Source organism: Nycticebus coucang, chromosome 1 (assembly GCF_027406575.1).
Source record: "Nycticebus coucang isolate mNycCou1 chromosome 1, mNycCou1.pri, whole genome shotgun sequence".
NCBI lineage: Eukaryota > Metazoa > Chordata > Mammalia > Primates > Lorisidae > Nycticebus > Nycticebus coucang.
Genome location: NC_069780.1, coordinates 143017514 through 143041513, shown reverse-complemented (window position 1 = coordinate 143041513; position 24000 = coordinate 143017514). Strand labels below are relative to the sequence as shown.

Below are 24000 nucleotides of genomic sequence, written 5' to 3'. Positions count from 1 at the left end.
AAAGGAGCATTAACAGCCTTCTCATGGGCTGGGCATGGTGGCTCATGCCTGTAACTCTAGCACTCTGGAAGGCTGAGGCAGGTGGATTGCCTGAGCTCAGGAATTCGAGACCAGCCTGAGCAAGAGCAAGACCCTGTCTCTCCTAAAATAGAAAAATAAGCTGGATGTTTGTAGTCTCAGTTACTCGAGAGGCTGAGGCAAAAGGATCACTTGAACCCAGGTGTTTGAGGTTGCTGTGAGCTATGACACCATACACTCTACCTAGGGTGACAAAATAAGAGTGGCTCAAAAGAAAAAAAGCCTTCTTGTGGCCATAATATGATATTGGGTCTAGGTCTTCTGATGAACACATCTCACAGCCACCCACCTAAATGTTTTGTCTTACCTTTGGAATGCTACAAATTGACATTAGTTTTAAAAGGAAAAAACAATGACATCAGAGTAAGTATCTTAAGTGTACTAATTAGTATTATTTTATCATTAATTTTCATAGTTTGAATTCTTTAAATTGCTGAAGTAACAGTTCATTGTAGTATATTTTGATAATAAAAATAACTGCCATCTAAGCACCTGCTAGTGTGCTTACTCATATTAATCCTTAATTTTCACATCAGTCTTATTATAATATATATGCTGAATATAGCCACAATTTATAGATGAGGAAACTTATACTCAATGAAGTTGACAACTTTCCCTAAGACAGTGGTCTTCTGCCACTTTCTCCATGAAGCCTTGAAAGATTCAGAAGATTTTAGTAGCCAGAAATAGGGGAAAACACTGTATTAAGTAACGGAAACGGCATGAACAAAGGGGTATGTGTGCTGAACCTCGAAGTTTGTCAAGGTAATTATGATTAGTATGTTTTCAGTGAGATTTAGAGGAAATGTAGAAGATATATAAGAGATGATGTTGAAAAAAGTAGTCTGAAACTTGAGAAAGAAATTATGCATAGTTCAGTAGGATTTGGGGAGCTATGAGCACCGGGAGAGTAGAATTGTTGGGCTTTGCATATGTGTTACAAAATGAATGAAAGGCAGGTTAGATCAGAAGCATGGAGACTAAGTAGGAGACTGGTGCAATAACTAGACTGGGCCAAACTACACTGCTGTTAATAACCAGAGATAGTAAGAGACTTCGCAAAAAGAAAAAAGAAGCATGAGTAAATAAGCGACTGTTACTAGAAGGTGGGTCTGACAACCAGTATTCTGATGGCTTTATCAGAAATAGGAAAGATATTAGGTGGTGCTTTTTAAGGAGCTAACACAATCAATCTGACTTAAAAAAATGGTTAATTTGATAAAACATTTGCGGGGTGTCTAATGGAAGTATTTATCTGCCAGTTAGAAACGTGAATTTAAGTTTAAGCATGGAAATGCATAACAATCTTGTTTTATACATTGACTACGTTAAAATAGAGGGAATTGAAATTCTGAATGTAGATGAAATTTCTAAGAAAGGAAAGGAAAACAGGGTTAAAACTAGACTTGAGCAATGCCTAAATTTGAGGAGCAGGAAGTAGAAAAGCAAAACCAATGCAAACAGAAAGAATATCAGAGATGTGGCATGACACTGTCTGAGATAGCAGAGAGGCTGAGATAGGTAAGATGGTCAACAGAGTTGGATTCTTCTGAAGGCCTGTGTTACAATCTAAAGGGAAGCCATTAGGGCGGCACCTGTAGCTCAAAGGAGTAAGGCGCTGGCCCCATACGCCGGAGGTGGCAGGTTCAAACCAAGCCCCAGCCAAAAACTGCAAAAAAATAAAATAATAAAATGAAAAAAATAAAGGGAAGCCATTGGAATTTGTGATTAGGAAGTCTTAAGTTACTTCTGAGGCAACAATTTAATGAGTATATGAATTACTAGTAAGGTATTAAAATGGGTGGATAGTGGATAAAACAAAGACAATAAAAGCAGTTGAGAAATTGGTTGTAAAAAAATTGGATACTCAAAGATGTGGAAAATTGAAGGAAATATTTTTACTTTCACTGTTCACAAATATTTGACATGTTTACTTTACCCCAGATACTCTTCTCAGCTCTATCTTCTGATAATAGTCACCTCACCCTTTGAATTAGTTTATGCTATAACCACATACCTTCATTTTTAAGCATAGACCCTATGTTTTGCCTTGTCCCTATCTTTTAGATTTACCACTTGAGTGCCTCGTCCCTTTGTCTCCACATGACTAATTCCTTCTCATCCTTCAGAGCCCAGTTAAAATGCCTCTTCTGCAAAGCCATATCTTATTTAGCCTGCAATAATTATTTTTTCACTGAATTCAAAATGCTTTACTCGTTTCTTTGTCATGGCAGTTACCCTTTTTATTATGTATTGTTTTTGATATACATGATTTATGTCTCTCGTTGGAATTTTAAGATCCTGAAGGCTTCCTCAAGGTGTTTGTATAGCATCATGGAAACAGCATAGACTTAGATTTCAAATAGCCCCATTTTTAGTTTCTTGTTCCGTCACTTACTGACCATGTGACCTCAGACAAGGTATTTATTTAATCTCCTTACTTGTGAAGTGCCTATACCACAGGCTATTGAGAAGATTAAGTAGTGGGGGAAGTAACTGACATAAATAACTTAGCAAAGTTAGGTTCCTGCCCCTCCTAATTCATCTTGATTTCTGTGCCAGTATCCAGAATAGCATCATATAAATATTAGGCACTCCAGAAATTGTTACATGAATTCGTCATTTATTTGCCATTACTAAACATATAAAGCTGTAAATGCTACAATCTCTAGCCTGCCGATAGTTTATTGGGTTTTCTTTAATGGAAATTAAAAAATCTGTAATCTCTAGGCTACTGATAGTTTATTGGGGTTTTTTAAATAGAAATTAAAAAATCTGTAATCTTTAGGCTGCTGATAGTTTATTGGGGTTTTTTTAATAGAAATTCTTCTTTCTATTAGAACAGGGCTTATTACCTATTTACCAGATTAAAAAAAAATATGCAATGTAAAATTATCTCATGGATAATAGTGATGTCATACAAACCATATTAAAAGTGAAATGAATTCAAATTAGATACATACCTATTAGGAAAACTATTTTATATATATATATATATATTTTATTGTTGGGGATTCATTGAGGAAAACTATTAATAGCAGTTTATAAAAGCTATTTCTTTTATCATTCAAGCAGAAAGTAGGCCCCAAAGGGGACAAGAAGATATTGTCTGGACTCTATAGTAAGCCCATAGATTGACCTTACGTGGTGACATATTCCAAGCTTACAAATTTCCATTCTTATTTAAATACATTCTAGTGCAAGTGGATGGGATTATATTCTAGAGAATGCAAGATTGGGAACCCTAAAATTAGACTGTGATCTAAAGATTAATTTAAAAAATTGTACTTCATTCCAAAGAGATGAATTCCACAAGTACTAACAAATGGTATTGTTTCAATAGTCCGAAAGATATTGACAATGTCAATCTTGAGTCACTTGAAAAATTCAGCAACATGAAGCAATTTTAGAATTTTTTCTTGTTCTGTTTATCAGGCCCAGGTGAGGCTGGAACCCACTGCCCCTGGTGTGCAGGGCTGGTGCACTAACCACTGACATACAGCAGCCAGCTTACATGAAGCAATTTTAATAATCTGCATAGGCCTACCATTCCCTGTCTCACTTTGTCTTTTTTGAGTTTTTATTCATTATTGTTTAGTTTGTATGTTATATGGCTACACTAATATCATATCTAAATCTTTGACTATTTAAAGATAGATTTTTAGAAGCAAGCATTATGCATTCATCGCCCTTTTAAAATTATGAACAGAATTGGTTTCCACATGTAGTAGAGGTAGCATTCATTTGTAGTATGTATACTAACATTACAAAGAAATGTGGCTACATAATAAACAGCCCTTAAAAGTAGTGCTATTTTAAATATATGACCTAAATCATAATAGCTATCATTTGTTGAACATGTATTGTGTGTTCAGTATTTTATATACCTTACCTCTATTTTACAGTTAAATGAACTGAATCTCAGAGAAGTTAAGTAACTGTTCTAAGATGACCCAGTTAATAAGTGGTGGAGTTGACTTTTAAGTAGGGGCTTTCTGAATCCAAAGTTAATTCCTTTAATAACTATGTTTTATTGCCTCTGTAATATCTTCTTAAATAGTATGTACTTTCTTTGCCTCATTCTTTGTGTACTTCCAATTTCTCTCTTAATGAGTTTGGTGAGCCTAGAAACACAGCATTTTCTCTTCAACTGTTAAAAATTCTCCACCTCAAAGACTTTAGTCTTCAGAAAGCATCATCTAAATGACTGAATTACTAAATTAAAAAATGTAAAAACTAGCATAATAATAAAAAGAAAGGGGTGTGTAGTGTATGGGGCAAAGATGTGATTGCTGTTCCCTGTGCAGGGATTAAGTAATTCCATTTTTACCTCATGCTGACTAATATGTCATTTCTAAAATTGTGTTCATATAGCTTCAAGAAATAGGAAGTAATAGCATTTATCTGAGAAATACTTAATAAGAGTCCAAACGAGGCATTGATGGTATGAGCCAAGAAGAGCTATGTGAGAGCAATTAGATAATTATGTATTTCAACTGATTCACTGCAGGGAAGGTGAAACAGTCCAAGAGAAGTTTAAAGTATGGTCACTAGGAAGACCATGATTCCATAATCAAGTCTTCAAGAGAAGGAACAGATCTGGGCAAGAAGGAGATGACTTCAGGTTTGGATGTCAAGAGTTTGTAATTATGTTGAGACACCTGGCCTGCTGTCCATCTAGATCTGAGTTCTTAAAATGTGGCTACTGTGTATTAAGCTGCATCGTAAGTGTAAAATACACACTGGACTTCAAAGACAGTGCAGTAAAAGAATGTAAAATATATTAATAAGTTTAGAATTGGTTGCATATTGAAATATTTTAGATAGATTAAGTAAAATAAAATATGCTGTTAAATTAATTTAACCTGTTTCCCTTCACTTTATTATTATTATTATTATTTTACTCTTTTTTAATGTGGCTGCTAGGAATCTTAAAACTGCATATGCATTTTACCTTGTATCTCTTTGGGACAGCACTAGTCTACATGAAAATTTGTTACAGATAGTTAGAAATGTAGGACCAAATTCAAGGCAAACATCTAAATTTCAAAATAACTTACATAGAAGTGGTAGCTGACCTTACGAGATTAGAGTAAAATGCCAGAGGATAGGGATAGAGATGAAGAAAATGGCAAGCATTATATGAGAAGAATAAGAGTAACCAGAAAAACTGGAAATTAAAATCTCTAAAGTGGGGGTATTAGTTTGACTGGGATGAAATGAAGGAAAGAATAGCTAACATCATTGAATAATAAAGAGGCCAAAGAGGAAAGGTAAGACTCAGAAAAGGCCATTGATTTTGATTGATATAGAAGCAGTGTCAATGAAGTATAAGAGGGAAAGAGATTAAGAAGTTAGAATTTAATGAAGTAAACTATAAACTATTCTTTTAGGAATCAAGTCCATTTGTGAAGATAATAATCACTTGATTCAAGCAGAGGTTAGAGAAATTTGAGCATGTTTGTTTACTAAATGAAAGGATCAGTTAAATAGACATGCTTGAAATTGTAAGACGGGATGATTTCTTTAGTAAAGTACTAAAGTGTTGGGTCCTAAACCCTAGTGCATAGTGGAAATCACCTGGGGAACTTGTTACATGGGCAAATTTCAAGGTGACATTCTACATCTAAAGTTATTATATAATCTAGAGGTTTGTCTCCCAGAACATGCTTTTAACAAGTTCTGCCGGGCGGCGCCTGTGGCTCAGTCGGTAAGGCGCTGACCCCATATACCAAGGGTGGCGGGTTCAAACCCGGCCCCGGCCAAACTGCAACCAAAAAAAATAGCCGGGCGTTGTGGCGGGCGCCTGTAGTCCCAGCTACTCGGGAGGCTGAGGCAAGAGAATCGCTTAGGCCCAGGAGTTGGAGGTTGCTGTGAGCTGTGTGAGGCCACAGCACTCTACTGAAGGCCATAAAGTGAGACTCTGTCTCTACAAAAAAAAAAAAACAAGTTCTGCCATGTGATTATGATGCATTCACAGGAAAATGAAGAAAATTAAGGTTACTAATAAGAACATTGATGAAATGGATGGCAGTAGAATCCAGAATAGCCAATTTGTATTAGAATGGGACTGGTGGACCATAAACTGTGGTTAAGGCAGTGGTTCTCAACCGTGGGTTGCGACCCCTTTGTAACAATGAAAATACATGGCGGCATTAGGAAGGTTGAGAACCACTAGGTTAAGGAGTTGGCTTTCATTATTACAAGAGTGAGCACAAATTTAGTAGGAATGAAATACTGAAAAAGCCAAAAAGGTAGTGAGTTTTGATCAGAGAAGGAAGTTTTAGAATTTAGTGTCTGCAGACACAAAATATAGCTGTATGTGTCTGGTATTGAGAAAAGGTAAAAAGAGCTGAGTCATGAACATGGTAAGGCCCATTCTATGGCCTTAGTTTGATAACGCTAATACATAGCAGTGGTGAAAAAGTATGGGATTTGGAATCAGGTGGAAACACTAAAAGTTGAATCACTAATTATCTAGACTTAAGAGTCTACTGAAGCTTGGTTTGCTTATCTTTGAAGACCATTTCAGAGTGTGGTGCCTGCTTGGGCTGTAGTCTTCTCCTAGTATCCAAGATCCACTCTGGCTTTTGTTGAAAATACAGGGATGCTTGACATTCAAAAGTAATATATGTATATTTTTAACTATTACAAGTAACCCTAATGGTTCATAACATAAGCAGTTAGTAATTTTTTTCCAAGGCATGAATTTGAATCTTCTAGCTAGTGAATTATAGTAAAGTTAGTATTTACTTCTTAGTGTTCCTAGTAATTAGTCAGCAGAGTATCTCAACCTGATAGCTTTCTCAGAAGAGAAAATTATATGTCAAACTTTGGTGTTAAATGAGTTAAACATTTGGGTTTAAAAAATCAAGTGAGTTTCAAAAGTTTTTAGCATTGAAGCTGCATAATATTCCATGGTGTACATATACCACAGTTTATTAATCCATTTGTGGGTCAATGGGCACTTGGGCTTTTCCATGACTTAACCCAGTTTTAACCTAAGAATATGGGGAATGGGGAGAGGAAGGGGAGGGAGGGGGGAGATGGGCAGAGGGAGGGTGATAAGTGGGATTACACCTGCGGTGCATCTTACAAGGGTACATGTGAAACTTAGTAAATGTAGAATATAATTGTCTTAACACAATAACTAAGAAAATGCCAGGAAGGCTATATTAACCAGTGTGATGAAAATGTGTCAAACTGTTTATAAAACCAATGTATGGTGCCCCATGATCGCATTAATGTAGACAGCTATGATTTAATATTAATAAAAAAAAAAGTTTTTAGCATTGAATGTAGCATGTAATAATTGCTTAATAAATGATAATTACTGGTTCTAGTTCAGGAATTCAACAAGTTTTGAACCCAAGTGTTTTTGTCTATGTCCAGGTTTAGTGAATGGTATTAATATTAAAAAATGTTTTGATCTAGGATTTCCATGAATTATTAAATTAAAACTAGAATATTAAATTTGCTAGAGAATTAGGAGGATAATGTATCATTTGTCTTATGTTTGATATGCTTGGTTTTTTATTTTTTTGTTTTTATTAAATCATAACTGGGTACATTGATGCATTTATGGGGTTCAGTGTACTGATTTGATATATAATGTGAAATGCTTACATTGTACTTATTAACACATCCATCACAATTATACTCTTTTCTTAATAGTTTTGAAATGGGGTGGCGCCTGTGGCTCAATCGGTAAGGCGCCGGCCCCATATACCGAGGGTGGCGGGTTCAAACCCGGCCCCGGCCAAACTGCAACCAAAAAATAGCCAGGCGTTGTGGCGGGCGCCTGTAGTCCCAGCTGCTCGGGAGGCTGAGGCAAGAGAATCGCTTAAGTTGGAGGTTGCTGTGAGCTGTGTGTGGCCACGGCACTCTACCAAGGGCCATAAAGTGAGACTCTGTCTCTACAAAAAAAAAAAAAAAATAGTTTTGAAATGTACCCTTGCATCATGAACATTAAGTGAGGTCCCCCCAAATACCCACCCTCCACTTGCCTCCCCCCCTCCCCGCTCTCTCCTCTTCCCTTCTATTTTCTAGACTATAGTTATGTTTTACCATTTGTATGAATGTGTGGGTGATTATATATTGATTTCATAGTAGTATTGAGTACATTGGATACTTTTTTTCCATTCTTGAGATACTTTACTAAGGACAATATGTTCCAGCTCCATCTTGGTAAACATAAAAGATGTGAAGTCTCCATCTTTTTATGGCTGCATAATATTCCATGGTGTACACATACCACAATTTGTTAATCCATTCATGGGTCACTGGGCACTTGGCCTATCTCCATGTCTTGGCAATTATGAATTGGGCTGCAATAAACATTCTGGTGCAAGTGTCTTTTTTATAAAATGATCTTTGATCATATGGGTATATACCTAGTAGAGGAATTACAGAATTGAGTAGGTCTACTTTTAGTTCCTTGAGTATTCTCCAAACCTCTTTCCAAAAAGGTCATATTAGCTTGCATTCCACCAACAGTGTAGAAGTGTTCCCTTCTTTCCGCATCCATGCCAACATCTGCAGTTTTGGGATTTTGTTATATGTGCTAATCTTACTGGAGTTAGATAATATCTCAAAGTGGGTTTAATTTGCTTTTCTCTGATTATTAAAGATGATGAGCATCTTTGTAGGCCAAGCTCCTGTCTTCTTCAGAGAAGTTTCTGTTCAAGTCTCTTGCCCACATAGAAATGGGGTTATTTGTTCTTTTCTTATTGATTAGTTTGAGTTCTCTGTGGATTCTAGTTATCAGACCTTTGTTGGAAGCATAACCTGCAAAAATCTTCTCCCATTCTGAAGGTTGTCTGTTTGCTTTAATCTTGGCTGTGCAAAAGCTTTTTAGTTTGATCAGATTCCAAATGTATTTTTGGTGTTGCTTCAATTGCCCGGGGGGTCCTTCTCATAAAATATTCTCCCAGGTTGATTTCTTCAAGTGTTTTCCCTGCACTCTCTTCTAGTATTTTTATAGTCTCGTCTTAAGTTTAAATCTTTTATCCAGTGAGAATCAATTTTTGTTAATGGTAAAAGGTGGGGGTCCAAGTTCAGTCTTGTACAGGTCACTAGCCAGTTCACACAGCACCATTTGTTAAATAGTTTTTCCCCCACTGAATGTTTTTGATAAAGATCAAATGACGGTAAGTAGCTGGGTTCATCTCTTGGTTCTCTATTCTGTTCCATAAATCTACCTTTCTGTTTTTTGTGCCACTACCATGCTGTTTTGATCACTATAGATTTATAGTATAGCCTGAAGTCTGTTAACAAGATACCTCCTGATTTCTTTTTATTTCTGAGTAATGTATTGGCTATTCGAGGTTTTTTTACAAAGCACTATTTTTTCAAGCTCTTTCAAGTATGACAGTGGTGCTTTAATAGGGATTGCATTAAATCTGTAGATTGCTTTGGGTAGTATGGACATTTTAACAATGTTGATTCTTCCCAACCACGAGCATGGTATGTTTTTCCATTTGTTAACATCTTCAGCTATTTCTTTTCTCAGAGTTTCATAATTTCTCTTTATAGAGATCTTTCATGTCCTTCGTTAGGTAAATTCCCAGATATTTCATCTTCTTTGGCACTACTGTGGAAGGAATAGAGTCCCTGACTATTATCGGCATATATAAAAGCTACTGATTTGTAAGTATTGATTTTGTATCCTGAGAAGCTGCTATATTCCTTCGTTGCTTCTAAGAGTTTTTTAGTTGAGTCCCTGGGATTTTTCAGGTATATATAGGATCATATCATCAGTGAAGAGTGAGAATTTGATCTCCTCTGACCCTATTTGGATACCCTTGATTGCCTTCTCTTGCCTGATTGTGATGGCTAAAACTTCCATTACTATGTTGAATAGCAGTGGCGACGATGGGCAGCCTTGCCTGGTTCCTGATCTGAGTGGAAATGATTTCAATTTTACTCCCTTCAATATGATATTGGCTGTGGGTTTGCTGTAGATGGCCTCTATCAGTTTAAGAAATGTCCCTTTTATGCCTGTTTTCTTAAGTGTCCTGATCATGAAAGGATGCTGGACATTATCAAAAGCTTTTTCTGCATCTATTGAGAGAATCATGTGGTCTTTATTTTTTATTTTATTTATGTGATATATTTATAGATTTGCATATGTTGAACCAACCCTCTAACCCTGGAGTAAAACCAACTTTATCATGGTGTATAATTTTTTCAATGTGTTGTTGAAGTCTGTTTGCTAAGATTTTATTGAATATTTTTGCATCAATATTCATTAATAATATTGGTCTATAATTTTCTTTCTTTGTTGGATCCTTTCCTGGTTTGGGGATCAGGGAGATATTTGCTTCATAGAATGTGTTGGGAAGTATTCCTTCATTTTCTATGCTTTGGAAAAGGTTGTGTAATATAGGTACTAGTTCCTCCTTAAAGGTTTGATAGAATTCAGATGTGAAGCCTTCTGGTCACGGACTTTTCTTTTTTGGGAGATTTTGTATTGTTTATTCTATTTCAGTGATTGATGTAGGTCTATTTAAAATTTCTAATTCTTTCTGGTTGAGTCTAGGAAGGTGGTGTGCTTCCAGCTATTTGCCCATTTCCTTCAGATTTTCATATTTCTGGGAATAGAGTTTTTGGTAGTAATCACTGAGGATTTTTTAAATTTATGAGGTGTCTCTTATTTCTCTTTTATCGTTTCTGATAGACGATATTAGAGATTTTACTTTTCTGTTTCTTGTTAGGTTGGCCAAAGGTTTATCAATTTTAAGTAATCTTTTCAAAAAACCAACTTTTTGTTCCATTGATCTTCTGAATGATTCTTTTGTTTTCAATTTCATTTAATTCTGCCCTAATTTTGGTTATTTCTTTTCTTCTGCTGGGTTTGGGGTTGGAATGTTCTTTCTTTTCCAGTTGCTTGAGATGATCCATTAAGTTGTTGGCTTTCTCTCTTTCTGTTTTCTTGATGAAGGCTTCCAGTGCTATAAATTTCCCTCTGAGGACTGCCTTTGCAGTATCCCACAGGTTTTGATAATTTGTGTCTTCATTGTCATTTTGTTCTAAAAATTTGGTGATTTCCTTCTTAATTTTGTCTTTGACCCAGCTATCATTCAGCCTAAGATTAGTTTCCACGACTTTGTTTGAGTATGAAGATTGCTCTTGCTGTTGAGTTCAACTTTTATTCCATGGTGGTCTGAGAAGATACAAGGAATAATTTGTATTCTTTTAAATTTGCTGAGGTTAGACCTGTGTCCTAAGATACGATCAATTTTGGAGGATGATCCGTGGGCTGATGAGAAGAATGTATATTCACTTTTATTAGGATTAAATGTTCTGTAGAGGTCTGTATTTTATAGTAAGTCATTGTTGCTATCGTGAAAAATTATAGCTTTCAAATTTTCCTTTAAGTTGTTTCCATACCAAAAGTATATATACATGGAAACAAAATGAATGAATTATATTATTCAATGTCTTTTTCTTTAATTTAGTGTACCTGAAAACCAACAATTGTTTTGCTAAACAACTTTTTCTTTCAGTATATTATACACTTATATAACTATTTTTGCTTTTTAGTGAAGAGCTCAGAAAAGAAGCAAGACAATTAAAACGGGAACTCTTAGCAGCAAAACAAAAAAGAGTAGATAATGCAGCAAAACAAGGAGAAAACAGAAATGAAGGTAAGGGCATTTTCAGGCTTACTCTTTTACTTGATACTCCTTCTCTTCCTTAGTGCTCCTCCCTCCTCCCTCCTCCCTCCTTCCTCCCATCTTTTTTTTCTTACCTTCTCTCTTCCTTCTTCTTTATTCCTTCCATCTGCCTTCCTGCCTTGGGTTGAGGAGATTTGGGGGCAGGATTTCTGTCATACTTTCTTTGGATAGTTAGCCAGTAAAATAAATTCCTAACTGGGTGGCGCCTGTGGCTCAGTGGGTAGGGCACGGGCCCCATATACCAAGGGTGGCAGGTTCAAACCTGGCCCCGGCCAAACTGCAACAAAAAAATAGCTGGGCATTGTGGTGGGCGCCTGTAGTCCCAGCTGCTGGGGAGGCTGAGGCAAGAGAATCATTTAAGCTCAGGAGGTTGCTGTGAGCTGTGACATCACAGCACTCTACTGAGAACGATAAAGTGAGACTCTGTCTCAAAAAATAAAATAAAATAAAATAAAAAATAAATTCCTGGGGTGGCACCTGTGGCTCAAAGGACTAGGGCACCGGCCCCATATGCTGGAGGTCGTGAGTTCAAACCCAGCCCCAGCCAGAAACTGCAAAAAATAAAATAAAATAAAATAAAAAAATAAATTCCCAACTAGGACATTTATCTGAGAAGTAAATTCATTACAAACAGGATCATAACTATTGTCCTTTACTAAGATTAAAGAGAACTCACAAAGTACACGAAATCAAGAAAAGCTTAAGTTTTGCCATAGTGTATAAATGGATTAAAAGTGGACAAGGATGTAATGTTCATTTTTTTATAGTGTGTGTTCTTTAAAACATTTAAGAGATTGGCCCCATTTCTGGGACTTGTGTAAATTTATTCGTGCATGGGTTTTTGTTATTACTCTTATGTTAAGACATAGAAAATATGAAATATTGATAAACCAATTGAAATAGCATGCCATTGTCTACAGCCATACCTTGAATGTGCCCAGTCTTATCTGATCTCAGAAATAGCATGCCATTTATGCAGGTTAAATATGTTTTTTGTTTCACTATGGTTTTATTAAACTAGAGTAGCTTCATGAAAAGCTTTATTTTACTGACAATCTTTATTTTAAAACTGTTTCAGCTATAAAGCATATAATTTACTTTCCAAAATAACAGCTCGGAACTCTCAAATCATGTTATCTTTTTATAATAGTAAGTAACGTTATAGGTTTAGTGAACATGATTAGAAATTTTATTCAGTTGCTTCTTTTAATGTATACTAAATTTGTTTTAATAAATTTGCTCTGTACATACAGAAGGTACCAAAAATACATGCACACATTTTAAGAGATGTTATCTGTGTATTACTTTTCAAAGTTAAATAGAAGGTACCATTGCTGGTCACATGTACCTAGACATGCTGTGCACGTCCATTTTACCTGCAATTTGGGGGGAATGATCAATTTTACTTCCAATAAGATCACTTAAAATGTGTATGCATTTTTTCGGTACCCCTAGTATGATAGTCTTATAAAGTATTCTTATGCTTTTTGGAAAGCATGAAATGTTTTTATCTACTAGATTCTATAACATTCACTAGGGGTATATCAAAGAATAAGATAGCATTTAGCCTTAAAGAATATATATTCTAATACAGAATAGCTGGTTAATATTTGGCCATAGCTATTATTCGAGTAGCACAAGCAATGCCACATAACTGAATTACGTAGTTCTCAGATTATTTGCATCATATCCCCAATGACTATTATGGTAAAGGCAAGTAAATACTTCGTAAAGAATTGAAAGTCAATGAAATATATATTAGAATGGAAATAATTGTTAAAAAGTTAATTTAGTCATAAAGGTGCAAATTATAAACTGAATTTAAGAGAAAAGATAAACTCATTTATGACTACTTCATATAGGTAAAATACATATAACCCAGAAGAGAAACAAGCTATATTGTCAGTATTGAGATTTAAAAGAAGTATAGTGAGGATTTTTTTTTTTTTTTTGAGTTTATACTTAACTTTTCCAGGGGCCTTTTTTTTTTTTATAACTAAAAGCATTTTATTTATTTTTTTTGATAGAGTCTGTAGATTTTATTTATTTATTTATTTATTTATTTATTTATTGAGGTGGGATAGGACTTTACTGCTAATTAATATGAGGGTACAAATTTTTAGCTGACATTGTTTTCATTTTTTATTTTTTATTTATTTTATTAAGTCCTTTCCTTTTATATCTATGTGTGTGTATATGACTTAATACACATCTGGTACCACAGGCTAATTTTACTATTTTCTCTTCCCCAGATCACAAATACATTTATGCATATGTGGGGTACAATGTGTTGATTTGTTTTATACATTTGGAGTGCTTACAATATGCTCCATAGGTGTGGTCCCACCATTTACTCTCCCTCTATCAAACACTAAAAGCATTTTAAATACATGAAAATAATTTCAACTAAAAAGATATTTTACTTAATTACCTAATTAATTTGAGCTAATAATTGTTAGTACTCCCATGTCTCAAGAACTGTGGTAGACTGAGGGTATGAAAGAACTATGTTGGACTGAGGGTGTGATGTTATCAATAGATGTCTGGTTCTTGACTCTTGTAATTCATGATCTAGTAGGAGAGAGAGAGATGCCATAGACAATATATAATAGTGCTTTATAGTTCAGGCCTGTATTAGACATAAACAGCGCTGTGTTTATCTGCCTTTGAAATACAAATATTATATAGATCTTGCCTATTAGCAACAAGTATTTACTGTGGTGTTCTAATAAACTTTTCTGTTTTCCGAATTCCTACTACTTAACTTGAAATTTATCTGTAAGAAATAACTTTCTTCTATTATTTATTTATTTATATCAATATGGGCTTCTGAATATTATATTATTCTATGTGTTATAATCCTAAACTATCATTATATTTTATTTAAGTTTTTCCAGTTTAGGCCATTGGTAGCTCTTTCATTTTGGCTCCTATGCCCCCATCTTTTGAGCACTTTCTTACTTTCTGGTACCCCAGGCTAATCTTACTATTTTCTCTTCCCCAGACCTAGCATCAACCACTTTTCTATGGAGTTCTGGTTCTTCCTGTTAGAGTATAGGCCATTTTATTTTGATTCTTATAATTTTAGAATAGTATTGGGAGCAACATTTTGTTATCACTGTCTTGTTAGAATGTTTACCAAAATTCTTTCTTAGAATCTCTTCATGATGCACATAATGGATTACCTTATTCTTGAAATTGTATTTCCTCTAACCTTATTTTGATCAATGAAAATTGACAAGTATTGCTGATATGATAGAAAACTGTATCAAAAATTTGTGATTTCATTAAACACTACATCATAATTCAAATTCACATGTTTTTAAGCACTTTTTTAAAAGTCTAGTAGTACTTAACCCCAGAATTAAAATAATACCAGAAACCATCTCTCTACATAGCATTATAGAAACAAAGTAAAATATTAGGCATCCTCAATCTATGTCAGAATTTAACCTATCTTTCCAGGTGATAGGTATTCCAAGATTAGAACCAAATGAACTCTGGGAACAGATCCAGAGGTTCTCTAGCTATTTGCATAGTGAGATCCCTACATGAGAAGTTGAAAAGTGTTCTTTGACTTTGGCTTTGTAACTTCGTAGGTCAGTTGAGCTGAATACCCTCGTGGGTATTCATATAGTTCAAGGAAAGATTTCTTGATTAAACTATATGACTACCTATCTAGCTTTTATAACACATTTTATTTTAGTTCAAGACTAAATTATCTGAATATTCTGACAAATCTGGATGATTTGGTCTTTTGAACATTTTATGCTCTATCTGCAGTTTAATTTGCCAGTAAGTGCAGAAATAGATAATTGCTATTTTAAAAAGCTTGTTGTATAGTTTAGTACTGCTAATTGTTGTGTAATATAGACCTGTTTTCTGTATGAATTTCTGCATACATGTTCCATACCTACTAATATAGAGCAACTAAAAATGCATTAATTTTAGTATTTTTAGAAATAATTTTGACAGTGATACTAGGGGCTTGTGATATATAACACTAATGATTATAAGAATGCTTTAGAATATTATATCTTCTCAAAAAAGAAGGAAATGATACGACTCTTAACTAGCAGTGAAATTATTTAAGACTTTTGACTCAATTTTGTTATTATAAATCCAGGAATAAAATGCCTGTGGGTTCTTGTAAGAAGTAAATTAAATAATGAGAAAACCTTTAATAAGTTTGTATTACTATATAAAAACAATAATTTAAAATATATAAGAAGAGAAACATAATTATTCCTAGTTCTATTTTGTTTCCTATGAAAATCCCCCCATGGAAAAAGCCCAAGTGCCCATCGATCCACGAATGGATTAATAAATTGTGGTATATGTACAGCATGGAATATTATGCAGCCTTAAAAAAAGATGGAGACTTTACCTTTTTCATGTTTACATGGATGGAGCTGGAACATATTCTTCTTAGTAAAGTGTCTCAAGAATGGAAGAAAAAGTACCCAATGTACTCACCCTTTTTATGAAACTAATGTAGGACCTTCACATGAAAGCTATAACCCAGTTACAACCTAAGAATAGGGAGAAGGGGGAAAGGGAGGGGAGGGAGGGAGATTAATGGGATTACACCTGCGGTGCATCTTACAAGGGTATATGTGAATCCTAGTAAATGTGGAATGTAAAGGTCTTAGCAAAATAACTAAGAAAATGCCACAAAAGCTATGTTAACTAGTGTGATGAAAATGTGTCAAACGGTCTATGAACCAAGTGTATGGTGCCCCATGATCATACTAATGTACACAGCTATGATTTAATAAAAATAAATAAATAAATCCTACAAATTAAAAATATGAATTTTAATACTATATTAGTTGCCAGTAAAAAAATATAATCAATATGGCTTTATGTCATAAATGACATAACGTAAAATATGACATAAATTAAAATCTCAAAATAAACTTTCTTTTATGTTTTCCAATGTTGCATATTTGTAATGTAGTCTTTGTTAAAAATTATGTGTGTGAATTTGCATGCATTCTTTTTTTTTTGAATTGTAGCTTTATTGGAGATATTTAATTAACTTGATTTAATCATTGAAAAATGTAAACATAGATCAAAACATCTCAGCATACCCCATAATATATACAAATATTTGATTTTTTTATTAAATCATAGCTGTGTACATTAATGCAATCATGGGGTACAATGTGCTGGTTTTATTGCATGCATTTTTAAGTAAAGATGATATTATTTCCTGGTTTTATGAATCCATCTGTCAAGTCTTAACACTTGCTGACTATTGCCACTTCATTTTAGAATTTAATGTATTATCTTTGGATTAAAAGCACTCGGGAAGAAACCTATAAAAACAAGAAAGCCTTATGTCCTAATGCCTGAACATTAAAATACCTAGTCTTGTCCTTCTTGTGTGAATGGATACCTCCCATTTAACCAGGTGCTCTCATGAGTATGATACTTGCTTCAGGGATTCTATCAACTTAGGAAATCACATTTATCAAGGGATCAATACTCCATTAGTTTTATAATTTTGACCCAGTCTCCTGGTCCAGGTCCTTAGCCAGATGAGTGTAGACAATTAGGAACTTATATTCTAGACATAGTTCTACTTTTAAATCTATTTTACATGTTAGGCAAGTTACTTTACTAGAGCCATTCGTTTCTTCATACAAATATTTAAAGATAAATAGAATCTGCTACTTCTTATATCACAAGTATGTTGTTGAGTAACAGATATAATTATACTTCTTAGGAAGAAACGCATTATATAAATATAACCTCGTAATTTTTGCCATTGGTTTGTCATTTATTTACTTTTTAAAGATTTTAGGTAATGGACCAGGCTCAGTAGCCCACGCCTGTAATCTTAGCACTCTGGGAGGCTGAGGAGGGTAGATTGCCTGAGCTCAAGAGTTTAAAACCAGCCTGAGCAGGAGCAAGACCACATCTCTAAAACTAGCAGGGCATTGTGGTGGGCACATGTAGTCCTAGCTACTCAGGAGGCTGAGGCAAGAAGATCACTTGAGGTTGCTTTGAGTTGCTGTGAGTTAGGACACCTTGGCACTCTACCGAGGTTGGCAGGGTGAGACTCTGTCTCAAAGAAATGAAATGAAGATTCTAGATAATATATAAAGGAATGCTTCAGTAAATGAAAGAAATAGAATGTCAAGGAATAAAACCATTCTTACAGTCATATAATTTAAATTTTTTATAATAGCATGAAATTTGACTTTGTAAAATTTTAAAGTTACATTAGAATCTGCAGTAGACTCTAACACCCCAGTTTAGGTAAACAAGGAATGTGGTGTTTTACTTTAGATACCAGCAATGTCAAAAGAGATGTACTGCAGGACAATCCTGTTTACAAGCCTTGGAGTCTCTTTAGTCCCACTGTAAATCATCCAGGCCTATACATGGGATTGTTGGGGGTGGGCGGTAGAGGGTAATAAATTTTGAATAAGGTAGTTAATTGAAGATAGAGTTGGTTTCCTGTGTTGGCTCTGTCAAGTTCTTTAATAAACTATACAATCCTTTTTATTAAAATATGTCTCTAAGTCCTTTCCAGGTTTCTTGTAAGTTTCATCATATCAAAACCAGTACGAAACTGAACATAGTGACAAAGAGATACAGGTTTGAACATATTCTCTAATCAGCTTTAGGGAGATAAGGTGTCAGATCTTCTTTCAAAGTTCTAAGCAGACAATACCTGCTCTATGACTAGTGCCAGATAGAGGAGAAAGGGCAATCTGAGCTTGTGAATCAGCAAAGAATTTTAAAGCCTCTTTATGAAACACATCCCTGAGGTGCTTAGTATCTCTCAAGTTACACTGGGCCATTTCAAGGATCTTCAGACTATCTTTTAATACTGGATTAAGTCAGACTAGGGTCCCTCAGGCTTGATAGGCTGTGAAAATATATAATTTTTGACTACTTTTCATCTAGCTAATATAATGTGTTAAACTAGCTTAATCTTGGTTTTTATAAGAAACAGAAACCCTCTTGGAATGTTAGCTCTGTTGTGCCTAATACGTAATTCTTCTCATTGAGCAAACTGGTCCTTTTTAACAAACCAGTTAAAGTTTCTTCAGGTACTCTTGAGTCATCATTTTTTTTCTTAAAGGCCAGAAATATCAGACCAGTTATTCCCTGAAGTATACTCTTAATCTGTGTGTTAATTTTACTTTATTTACATAGAAAAATGAAGATATAGTTGCACTTGATTCATAGAAAGCTTCTCAGCCTATTGGTTGGTTCTGTTTCTTCTGACTTTAGACATGGTACTAACAACTTGATTATCTGGTTTGCTAAGTTCAAAATAGATTAGAGAATAATAAAGTGAGAGAGAATATACTTGAAGAGTGTTATAGAATATGAAGCATAGCTCAATAATTTTTTTTAAAGAAGAATAAAGGGGCTCTGCGCCCGTAGCACAGTGGTTATGGCATGGGCCACATACACCAAGGCTGGCAGGTTCGAACCCAGCCCAGGCCAACTAAGCAACAGTGACAACTGTAACAGAAAAATAGCCAAGCGTTGTGTCAGGCGCCTGTAGTCCCAACTACTTGGGAGGCTGAGGCAAGGGAATCACTTAAGCCCAAGAGTTTGAGGTTGCTATAAGCTGTGCGCCACGGCACTCTACCTAGGGCAACATAGTGAGACTGTCTCAAAAAAAAAAAAAAAGAATAAAGGAATAAAGAAAAGCCAGAGCAGGAACTGACTATGAGCCTTTAATCTAACCCATTATTTTATCTGGCTAAAAAAAAAAAAAATTTAAGTAAGAGAGAAAAGCATAGCTAGAGACATTTATTCTGGTAGCAGCAAGATAGCCAACCAATTGATACTAAGTTAGGAAACACAAGAACATAGTAGTCAGATATCATGATACATTTGCCATAGATACTTCCTTTACTCTTAGAGGCTATCACTGTGTTTAAAAAGGTAAAGTTATTGGTGCTTCTTATAATGACCCTGATTCATTAAGAAAAGGTTAGATGGTATCTATTTTTCTTTAATAAGATAGAGAATGGACAATGATTCTAACCAAATTGGTGAAAAGAAAAATGATATTGTTTTAATTAAAACAGTTTGTCTAGAATACTGAATAGTATGGAATACCTCATTTCCAGAAAGTCCTGGAAAAATACAGCTTTATCTAGGACAGTCAGTATCTCAAAGGAATTTTTTTTTTAATTTTTTTATTAAATCATAACTGTATACAATGATATGATTATGGGGCATCATACACTCACTTCATAAACCATTTGACACATTTTTATCACAGTGGTTAACATAGCCTTTCCGGCGTTATCTCAGTTACTGTGCCAAAACATTTACATTCTACATTTACCAAGTTTCGCAAATACCCCTGTAATATGCACCACAGGTGTGATCCCACCGATTCCCCTCCCTCTACCCACCCCACCCCCTTTCCCACTTCCCCCTATTGTTAAGTTGTAGCTGGGTTATAGCTTTCATGTGAGAGTCCCAAATTAGTTTCAAAGGAATTTTTATTGAACACGTTACTACCTTCCTGTGTTAGAAAGCAAGCGTGTTATATTTTTTTAACAATGTGTCATTCATTAATATGATTTTAAAGTCTATAGCAAATGTGAATATATACATACCCTCACAATTATATCAAGCATGTAATCTTTAGGTAAAGTGAATAAGAGATGATTATGTTTAATTTGCGAGGCCATAAAATACTTTTGTTCTTTTTTGAACAATCCATCAGAAACTTTCTAACTATTCATCATGAGCAAATCTTGGTGAGCTTTTCTTTGTGAACTCTACATTATAAGCCTATTTAATTTTTATGTGCAATGAAAAATAAACTCAAACACACTAACATATTTTCTATGTCTTAAATTCTGGGTCATCTTGCAGTTCTCCTACTGGTTGCCTAGGATTCATCTATTGCTACTTTTAAGAACTAGTGTATTTGTAATATCTGTCTGAATCCCTCACTGTCTTGGTACAATACTCTAATAAGCATGCTTTCTGCCTTATGGTTGATATAATTCCAATGTTGTAAATTTGACAAATCCTCAGCAATATTTTTAGCAACTGTAATTTGTCCTCCTCTTACTAATGTATATGCCCTTACTGACCCAGTAAAGGCAGGTAAGTATTAGTCTTTGTCTATCACTATCTTTAAAAATAAAAAAAGCTGCATTTCTTACCAATATAAAAGCATTATAACATTTATTATTTGCAAAACTATCAGAACTGTAGAAAAACATAAAAAACAGAAAGAAAAATGAAAGATCATTCCTCAATACTTCTGCCAGGGATAACCATGGTTAATTTTGTGATATTTTTCTGTATTTTTTGTCTTCATGCCAGAAACACGTGTAATTTTTCCTCATAACATCATTTGATTATAATTTTGTATGTAATATACTTTTTTAAAGAAGGTATTTCTATTGAAATTGACCAAAAACTCTTAAAGAACAACTTGCTTTAGGTATATGTATTTATTTGAACTTTTAAATAATATTTTATTTCAGAATATTACATGAGTACAAATATTTTAGTTACATAAATTGCTTTTGTACCCATATGTCAAAGTTATGTCTTTCCATCATCCAGACAGTGTACATTGTACCTGTTAGGTATGAATTTACCAGTCTTCTCCTCCTCCTTCCCACCTATTTGACTTTGATGAGTATTAGTTCCATATGTGCACATAAGTATTAATCGATTAGTTCCATTTGAATAGTGAATACATGTAGTGTTTGTTTTTCTATTCTTGTGATACTTCACTTACAAGAATGGTTTCTAGTTCCATCCAGACTATTATAAAAGGTATTTTTGAGATAAGAGACTCACTGTCTTGCTCTGGGGTTGCATACTGTGGCATCATCATAGATAGCAGTAACCTCAAATTCTTGGGTTCAAAGGATCCTCCTGCCTCAGCCTCCCAAATAGCTGAGACTGCAGGTACCCACCACAATACCCAGCTAGTTTTTCTATTTTTATTGGAGTCAGGATCTCACTTTTGCTCAGGCTGGTCCTGCATTCCTGAGCTTAAGCAATCCACCCACCTCGGCCTCCCAGAGTGCTAGGATTATAGGCCTGAGCCACTATGCCCTACCAGGACCATGTAAATGTAATTGAAAGATGAAAAATTCTCACCATTTTCAGCTCTAGAATTAAGAATATGTGGGAGCATTGATAGTTTTGGATGCCATGTCCCTTGCTGATGAAAATTAGATCTAAAATTTCATTTTAGAAAAAAAATAATTTCAAAAAAATATCCTGAGCCGATGTTGTAGTCTGCCACCTCTTTCTTGCTCAAGTGGCCACTGAAAATTCTGTAGGGAAGTGTTAGAATCAGATTATATATTTGGAGCCCAAATTGAAATGATTGCAAATTTATCCACTTCTTAGAAAGTAAAAGAGGTAAAGGGTGCGTGTATGTGCACACATGTATTTTATTGTTTTGGTATTTAGATTGTCTCAAGAGGAAGAACTAGTATCATCATTTAAGGTTTGATTATAACCAGTGTTCCCATTTGGGAATGGAGTTGTTAACTTTTCCAGACTGCTGTCAAGACCTTATTTTAAGTAAAATGTTTTTCTTTTATGTGACATTTTCTGAGGTTTTGCCAAAAATGACATCAAACATATAATTCATTTGAGTGTTGAGTTTCTTCAACATCTTGCAGCACTTAATCAAATTTGAAAAAGATATTCTTTTCACAACTTTACAGTGTAAACCTGTGAATATGCAGCATAGAAATTTACTTTGGACAGTTTAATCTGCATGGCATTAGGTTGATTTTCTAAAAATGATTAATGCAATATGCTGACAGTTATAAATGGTTACATTTTCAAAATTCTTCACTTAAACTCCTAGCAGATGGTACAGTTGCAACTTTTGAGTATTAGTATTTTTTCATGCAGAAACTAGATAATCCTTAAATTTTATTAATAGCTACATTAAAGAATTTGAAATCTCAAAAAGGTTAAAGATATAAGGAAGTTCTCAGAACTAACAAGATGTCCTAATATTGTGAAATCATTACAAATCTATTTTGATATACAAAAAATTTTATATTGATTTTCTTTTTATTTTTAAGGAAAAAAAAAAGGCCACATCGGAATACACATTTGTTTAAAACATTATGCTGCAGTATGTCTAAAATGTAAAAGTAAGCTAGCCTTAAGGAATGTCTTGTGCTTCAGTAACTCCGATCTTAAGTGTGCTCTGTTTCTGTAGCATGTGTCTGTGCAATCATCACAGTTGTGGTCCTGAAAGAATCATCTGGCCCAACCCCTCCATTATATTAATACGTAAGAAGCCATGGGCCAGGCAAGCCAGGGGCTTATTCAACATCACACAGCAAAGTAGTAGAAGGAAGTAGAACTCAGGGCTGCTCACTTCATGTTCAGTTCTCTTTTTACTATTCTATTCTTCAATTCCATCCATCCTTAAGTAGGTACAATCTACAGAGTTTTAATTGGTATTTATTCAAATCCACTTTGGTTTTGGCTAGAACAGTAGTTTCTAAAACCCCTTTGGCAAACCACTTAGAGTGCTTTAGAGAGCACATTATTACCATAAACTTGTGCCTTTTCAAAGATTAAGCATACAATTTTAGAATGAATGACAAAAAATTGTAACTTTGTGGAAAACATCAATGTCTATCAACATGGAAGACTAGGAGTACAACCTGATCCTACCACTGAAAACAACTAAAAATGTTGAATATAACACAAAAAAAATCTTTTTCAAATGCTCCTGTGACTTGCAAAAATGCAAAGAATGCTTACACCAGAGAATGAGTAAAAGTGAACTAAGAGAAGTAAGTGGAGCACCAAGTTTAGCTTTAATCCTAAAGATATTTACTAACCTTAGTGAACTAGAATATTGTATTTCAAGGTCTCACAAATTTCTTAGGAGAGAATGCAAAGCCAAGGTAGAAAGAGTCTAATAGAAACTGCTCCCTATAGTTAAGAGGCCCACAGAACCTTGTACTTAGTGGTAAGGAGAATTGGAAATAAACAGGTCACTTCAGTCCCATCAGAAGACTATAAAGAAAACTGCCCATCTTGAATCACAACACAGAGCATTTGAGGGCAAGAACATCTCATGGAAACTCTAACAATAAGGCAGACTTCTCATCAGTGGTATGTCCAAATTCACCCAACCTGGGTGCTTTCAAAATCTTCTAGTCAAGAATTTAGTTGGAAAGAGTCCTGGATTCTAAGTGACCCCATATACAAACAAACATCAGTCCTTTCAGGAGGAAACTACTTT

At 34.6% G+C, this 24000-nt stretch overlaps 1 protein-coding gene across 1 annotated transcript in view; it reads left to right on the top strand.

Annotated features, from left to right (window-relative positions):
• Positions 1-24000, top strand: part of CWC27 (CWC27 spliceosome associated cyclophilin) — a 269538-nt gene that overhangs the window by 128401 nt on the left and 117137 nt on the right. Inside the window, exon 11 of the mRNA XM_053589887.1 lies at positions 11623-11726. Coding sequence (XP_053445862.1) covers positions 11623-11726 — 104 coding nt within the window. The remainder of the gene's footprint in view (positions 1-11622; positions 11727-24000) is intronic.